Source organism: Arachis stenosperma, chromosome 10 (assembly GCF_014773155.1).
Source record: "Arachis stenosperma cultivar V10309 chromosome 10, arast.V10309.gnm1.PFL2, whole genome shotgun sequence".
NCBI classification, from domain to species: domain Eukaryota; kingdom Viridiplantae; phylum Streptophyta; class Magnoliopsida; order Fabales; family Fabaceae; genus Arachis; species Arachis stenosperma.
This window is the reverse complement of record NC_080386.1, coordinates 45,064,672-45,072,503: the sequence shown is the minus strand read 5'-3', so window position 1 is coordinate 45,072,503 and position 7,832 is coordinate 45,064,672. Positions and strand designations below refer to the sequence as shown.

At 39.9% G+C, this 7,832-nt stretch overlaps 1 protein-coding gene across 1 annotated transcript; it reads right to left on the bottom strand.

Moving 5' to 3' along the window:
- Nucleotides 1-3,418: 3,418 nt before the first annotated feature.
- Nucleotides 3,419-7,325, bottom strand: LOC130957039 (uncharacterized). Its single transcript, XM_057883942.1, has 3 exons — nt 7,181-7,325; nt 5,914-6,159; nt 3,419-5,034 (listed from the first exon to the last, which is right to left on the bottom strand). Exons 1-3 carry the CDS (start codon nt 7,323-7,325, stop codon nt 3,419-3,421), a joined length of 2,007 nt encoding a protein of 668 aa, XP_057739925.1.
- Nucleotides 7,326-7,832: the final 507 nt, after the last annotated feature.

The window sequence follows — 7,832 nt, the reverse complement described above, 5'->3', positions numbered from 1 at the left end:
CTAATGCAAGTATTATTGTTTCTCTTTCAATTCACGCCTACTTCTTCTCCATGATATACTCTCGTACTTAATTCAGTTAAGTCAGAATGAAGGGGGTGACCGGTGACAATCACCCATTATCTTCGTTACTCGCTTAGCCAAGATCCGCGTGCCTAACAACCACAAGCGGTCTACATGATGTTCAACGTAGTCATTGGACGACAGCTGGAGTATAATCTCTTGGGTCTCTAATCCACGGACCGAGTCCGCGTGGTTAGAACCTTTGTGGTATAGGCTAGAAATAATTGGCAGCATTCCTGAGATCCGGAAAGTCTAAACCTTGTCTGTGGTATTCCGAGTAGGATCTAGGACGGGATGACTTTGACGAGCTTCAAACTCATGACTGTTGGATGCAGTGACAGTGTGCAAAAGGATAGAGAGATCCTATTCTGACAAAAGTGGGAACCGACAGATGATTAGCCATGCGGTAGCTGTGCCTGGTATTTTTCATCCGAGACGAGAAATTCGACAGTTGATTAGCCGTAAAGAAACTGTAGCCGGACCGTGTTTACTGAGAGGATCATACAGCTTGCCGTGGAAGAGAGGACGCCTAATTGGATGAAGACAATAAGAAAGCAGAGGTTCAGAAGCAACAAAGCATCTCCAAACGCTTATCTGAAATTCCCACCAATGAATTACATAAGTATCTCTATGTTATTTTCCATTTTATTTACCTTTTAATTATCAATACCTCATAACCATTTGAATCCGCTTGACTGAGATTTACAAGATGACCATAGCTTGCTTCAAGCCGACAATCTCTGTGGGATCGACCCTTACTCGCGTAAGATTTTATTACTTAGACGACCCAGTGCACTTGCTGGTTAATTGTGCGGAGTTGTGAAAAGTATGATCACAATTTTGTGCACCAACCCTCCAGGTAGGCACAGCCTCCATCCTGTGGCACCGGACATCGCTTGCATTACCCGCCTGATCAGCACTGACGATGTTCTTATCTTGTTTTTTGTATTATTCAATCTGTATTTTTTATAAAATTTATATTTATGCATGTGTTATGTAACTTGTGTTATTTATGCTATTTTGTCAGTATCTCGAGACTTTATTTCACTTATTAGAATTTAAATTTTATCTACCGTCATTAATTAGTTTATAAACTCATTTCAAGTTTACATTCACAAAATGACTTGAATAGTAAGGAAGATATTGTATTCAAGTACATATAAACGCACTAACAAAAAAATTCCAAATGATACACAATAAATGTAGGGCACGAACAGTGCATACGATAGACGACAATACAAACATAACAATGCTAAGAATAATCTATGGGATGATTGGGATAGCCTCTCCGAGTGTGCCCATTTTTTCTGCATAACCCACACTATTTCTCTTGGCACTCTCCTTCATTTATCTCATTACGAAACTTCGTGAAATCTGGTTGGCCAATTGCTTTCCGGCGCATAGATGGACTAGGATGCAACCGTGTCCCGTACCACTTCAGCCACAACTTCTCATCAAATATCGGCAGAAACTCCACCTCATACACCTTGAACACAGCCTCTTACATGTAGACCGGATTAACATATTACCCCTACTCGATACTTGTGGTGGCACAGGAAGCAAGTGGTGCACAAAATTAAACTCTGCACAACTGAACTGACAAATGCACTGGGTCGTCCAAGTAATACCTGAGGTGACTGAGGGTAGAATCCATCGGAGATTGTCAGATTGAGCAAGCAATGGCTATCTCTTAAATCTTAGTCAGGCGATTAGAAAAGATGGTTGTTTGTTTGAAAGCATAAACAAAATAGTAAAGAATGAAATACAAGATTAACATAAAAGCAATGATAGATATTCATTTAAGGCTTCGGAGATGCGTATTCTTTCTGGATTAAATTTTCTTACTGTCTACTTCAATAACGAATGATTCCTTTAACGGTAGCCGTAATTGACTAACTCATGTAGCATCCTCATCAAGCTAGTTTCTTCTAAACCATAGTAGTCCACCATATCCGAGCAACTCATGTAGCATCCTCATCAAGTTAACTCATGGCTTCCCACTATAGCCGAAGGTGAAGACCTAAGCAATCCACTCTCCTTCACGATCCTACTCAAAATGCCACAGACAAGGTCGGGTCTTCCGGATCAGGGAACATTGCTTCTCAGACTCTAGCCTTAACGCCACAGAGACCTCAGCAACCCACGGTCAATGAGATTTTATGTCACTTATCCAAAGTCTCCTAGGCACTCTCTTAGAATCCACAGTGCATTCTCTAGATATGGTTTAATACTATCTGGATCAGGACTCACACGGAACCCACGTAGAATAAGGATGATTATCATGGGTCATCCTCGATTCATGAGATAAAGAACGAGAATACACAAGAGAACGGAATCAAACGTGTATTGAAATAGAAACAGTAATATTATTAATCCATGAGAATTAGCAGAGCTCCTAACCCTAACTTAAGAGGTTTAGTAGCTCATGCTTTTTAGAAAACAATGGTGAAATGTACGAATGGACAAAGATCTATAACAGTGGTGATCTTTTTTTGGTATTTAAACGGGGCTAAAGCCCAAAATTACAAGACATTAATCAACCGGGGTAAGGAAGCCCCTCTACAATCATCAAACAAAATTTGTCTCAAAGATGCTGGTGGCACATCCACAAAATTAAAACCTGGGTTACACTTTAAACCTTCTCTAGCTAAAAAATCAGCAGCTCTGTTTCCTTCTCTATAAGTATGATTTACTCTAACTTGCCAGTTCTTTTTCAGCCACATAGAGATAATTCTGATCAAATTAATGGGGTGCTTTTCTGCATTTTCTTTAGTAATGGTATCCACAAGCGTTTTTGAATCCAGATCCACAATAAGCCTCCTGATTCCCAACTCCCAGGCTGTTTTCAACCCATGTAACAAGCCCCATATCTCTGCTTGGAAAGCTGAACAGACTCCCAAGTTCGAGCAGTATCCAGCAACCCAATGCCCCATCTCATCCCTTAAGAGTCCTCCACATGATGCCGTCCCTGGGTTTCCGCACGAAGCACCATCAGAGTTCAATTTGATCCAGTTGCTAGGTGGACATGACCATGAAATATGTCTTTCCACTTTTTCTCTATACTCTCTGGTATACAGCTTGTAAGGAGCATTCCTGATCGAATTTGCTTGAATGCAAATGAAGGAGCACGGATCATTAGGCCTGGTGAAACCCGACATAAAAATCTCCTTATTTCTCCAGTGCCATAACCACCAGCAGGTAACTACAAATTGTGTTATCCAATCTATTTGGTTTGAACGGCCCAGCTCAGTGGAAAGGTTCCATCTGAGCCACGCTTCGAAGGGAGCTCTAAAGAAATCTTGAAGGAAGGCTGGGTGAATGAATTGGGTCCAAATTCTAGATGCTGCTGGGCAGTCTCTTAACAGGTGCTCATGGGTCTCTTGGACTCCTTCGCATCTGTGGCAGAAGGGGGGTGCTCCAAAAGTTTTGATCTTCTATTTGCAGTCATGAGTTTTTGGTGTGTAGTCATCCACAAGAAACACCGCATTCTTTGGGGTCCTCTCCACTTCCATATCACATTCCACACTTGGTCTTGTGGTTTCCCATGACCTGCTAAAAGTTTATAAGCACTCGCAACAGAAAATTCTCCATTTTGAGTTGCATTCCACCGAATTCGATCTCTGCCTGCTTCTTGAAGTGGAGGGTGGATAGCTCTAATTTTGTTAATGATGATATCCCGGAGATGATTCTTTAGAAGGGGGTAGTTCCAATCATTGTTTTGTTCCATAGCTTCAAAAACTGTCATGTTTCTTATCTCCGCAGCGATCTGATTACTGGTTAGGTGCTCATGAAGAGGTTCATTTTCTACCCAAGGATCATCCCAAAGGCGAGTCAATTTACCATTACCAATTGAAAAGCTTGTATTCTTGTCAAAGATCATCTTCACCTTTTTAAGATTTTTCCAGAATTGAGAGTCTGCGCCTTTGACCTTCATCTCAGCAGGAAATTGTCTCCCTTTATCATATTTATTCAGTAGTACTGTTGCCCAAAGAGTGTTATTATCCCCCACTAATCTCCAGAAAGCTTTGAGCATGAAGGCTTCATTCATCACGGAGAGAGATTTGAATCCCAAGCCTCCAAGGATTTTGGGTTTGCATAAAATATGCCATCCCACGTTGTGAAATTTTCTTTCTCCTGCATTCTCTGCCCAGATGAACCTTCTTTGCAATCTTTCAATTTCTTGACAGACTCCTTTAGGGATAAAGGAATGCATCATATCATAGTTCAGAGAGGGAGTTAACACAGATTGAGCCAGAGTAACTCTACCAGCGAAAGACAAGCAACCTACTTTCCACCCACTGAGTTTCTTCTTGACCCGTTCTACTGCTCCCCTGAAATCTCTTTTCTGCGTTTTTCCATTGGTAATCATAGCACCCAGGTATTTTCCCAGCTCGACAGTTTCCTTGAAATTGCATTTGTTAGTGATATTATCCTTCAGGCTTTGTTCCACATTTTTGGAAAAGGATATGGTTGTTTTTGCTTGATTTATCTTTAATCCTGACACAGTGCAAAAAAGATCAAGGACTCTCCCAATATTATCTATTTGTTGAGTGGAAGCCTCAGCAAAAAGCAACAGGTCGTCTGCGAAGAGAAGGTGAGAAATTGATGGCCCTTCCCGACCCACTCTCATAGGCTCCCAGTCGCTTCGCACAACATTTTCTTCAATCAAGTGAGAGAGTTTCTCCATAGCCATAACAAAGAGATAGGGTGACATCGGATCACCTTGTCTAATTCCTCGAGTTGGCAAAAAAGCCTCCGTCTTACACCCGTTCCACAGGATTTTGTAAGAAATAGAAGACACACAACAGAGAATAATATTTTTCAATTGGTCTGGAACTCCAAACTCCTCCAAAACCTTTTCAATGAAGCTCCACTTCAACCGGTCATACGCCTTTTCGAAGTCAATTTTTATAGTCATGAACTTCTTTTTCCCTTTTAATTTCCTCATATTGTGCCACAGTGGTGATCTTTGTTCTATATATAATAACCTAAAAACTAAGTACAAAAAGTATGATAAACTAGACTAGAGGTGCAAAAATCCATCCTTGGGCCCACTTTGGTTGAGTACTTGGGCTGAGTTTGGTGTCCATCTTGAAGAATGGGCGTTGGACGCTCATTGGGAGGTGATTGGCGCTGCCTTGCTTCTTGGTGGGCGTTGAACGCTCCAAAAGTGGTGGTTCTTGGGCGTTCAACGCTGGCTTGTCTCCTTGGGACGTTGAACGCCAGCAAGGGGGTAGCTCCTTGGCGTTCAACGCCCAATATGGGCAGGTTTCTTCGAAGAAAAGTATATACTTTTATATATTGCTGGAAAGATCTGAAAGTTAGCTTTTCAATGCTGTTAAGAACACGTCATTTGAATCTCTGTAGCTCCAGAAATGCTCATTTGAATGCATGGAGGTCAGAATCTGACAGCATCTGCTATGCTTTCCTTGTCTCTGAATCAGACTTTGCCAAAGCTCCTCAATTTCAGCCAGAAATTACTTGAAATCATCATAAAATACAACAACAAAGTAGAATCTAAAAATGTGAATTTTTTACTAAAACCTATGAAAATATAATGAAGCTTAAACAAAACATAACTAAAACAATATGAAAATGATGCCAAAAAGCGTATAAAATTCCGCTCATCAGCAAGTGCATGGCGACATGGTGAATGGAGTGACTGGAAGAGGCCACAGTCACACGTGTCTGCACTCAACCGAACACGGAATAAATCTTGAGACCAACCTTCGAAAGGCTCTAACCGAACACGGAATAAACCTTGAGATCAACCTTGGCGACTGCTGTCACAGTATTGTAACCATATTTTTTTGTGTAATCTACCAGCCCAATCTGCCATCTCACGTGACAAACCTCTCAATGCATGCATGTACCGATACCCTGCCTTGTTTGGACTATAAGTAGCATTTATGAGATATCGCTTACCCTCGACATATTTGAAATGAGACATGAAATTCGCGGCTAGGGGTGGCAAATAGGAAAGCCCGTCTGCACCACCAAAAACCCACCATCTATTGATCTGGCCCACTCTGCCCTGCCTAGTGAGGCAATCCTGAATTTCTCTCCCGTCCCGCCTAATGTCGGCCTGGCGAGCCAAGCCTGCCAAATCTTTATTTTTATAAATCATTAAATATTAAACAATATATATAATTTCACAACTATTTCAAAAAAATTATAATTTCTAAAGACATAAGAAAATCATAATTTCTAAATTCACAAACATTAAAATCTTTATAGTTATAAGTATTTGATAAACATAATCATAACCAAGTTTTTTGAAACAAAATAATAAAACCAACATTGGCCAAAGCAAAATAAACATTGTCCAAACATATAATTAAACATCTTCAAGTTTATAATCAATCAAATATAAAACATAATACAAAATATAACTTAGAACATCTTCCATTATCATCTTCATCCCCTTGTAGATCAATAACATTATAGAAACTTTTAAAAAAATGGTCCTGACCAAAATAATGCTTGGCCCGCCAGGGAAACCTACCCCGCCCCGCCGATGTAAGACCCCGGATTTTAGAAATTAAATTATGAATTAATTAAAATTATTGATATTTATTTATGATTTATATTGTAGAAAATTATCTTTTCAAAAGGTAATTAAAACTAAATTTATGAGGTTTTGAGTTTTAAATCAGTTATTGCTCAAAGAATTTTCATAGTAATGAGTATTTTCTTATTTATATTTAAAACTTTAATAATTAAAAAATAATGAGAATTTTATATACTTTAATTTGAATATTAGATTTTGAACCTTATTTTATGAATAAAAAAAATTAATTTGATTATTCCTAATTGATGAATTAGAGTATTTATTTAAAAATAAATTGTAAGTGATAACTAAATAGTATTTTTATATATAATTAGTGTTTGATTAGATTGGTTTTCAATCACCACATTATCCCTATTTTTATTAAAAATACCTACACTAGCCTTATCCCTAGCCCTTTTTCCCCTTACCAAATCCTAACCTAAGTGATACATTCCGTCACTCTTCCTTTTCTTCTCTTCAACCGCCACCCTCCTTTCTTCCAAAACTCATACCATATATACAAACACACACACAACACACACACACACACACACACACAGACACACATACACAGTCGAGAGAAAAAAGAGAAACTGAGGAAGGTGCTGCTACCGCCACGCCTCGTCGCCAAAGCTCCATTGTCGACAACATTCGAGAGAGAAAAGAGAAACGGAGGAAGGTGCTGCCTCCGCCACGCCTCATCGCCAAGCTCCATTGTTGGCAAGCCGCTGTTGACATTGATGTAAAGAGGAGAAGAGGACGATGTAACGTGGGGAAAGAGAGCGAGCTCGTGCCACCGTGCTCCTTAATGCTATCATCGAAGTCACCATACATCGCCGTCAAGCCAGTTCCGTCACTGTCGTTCCAGTGTTGCCATTAGGTCCGTCGTCGCTGTTGTGACACGTCGAGAGGGAGACAACCCGCAAAAAGAGAAAAAAATACAATGGAGCTTTCCCTGAGCCTCTGCCATGGTTATTGCTGCACTTTTGACCGCTGGGACCAATACTATGGTTGCCAAAATCATTGCCTGAGCTGCTTCGTTCTTGGTTTCTTTTGTGTAGTAAATTGTTTTGCTTTGAAAACCCTTTTAGTTACTATTCTGTTATATGTTTCTAAGATTTTTGTGGCGTTATTGCCATAGGGTTGAGTTTTGGTTATTGCATGTCACAATTAAAGTTGCTGCAATTGCTGCGAAAGTAGTATGGAGCTGTGGTTGTGGCTG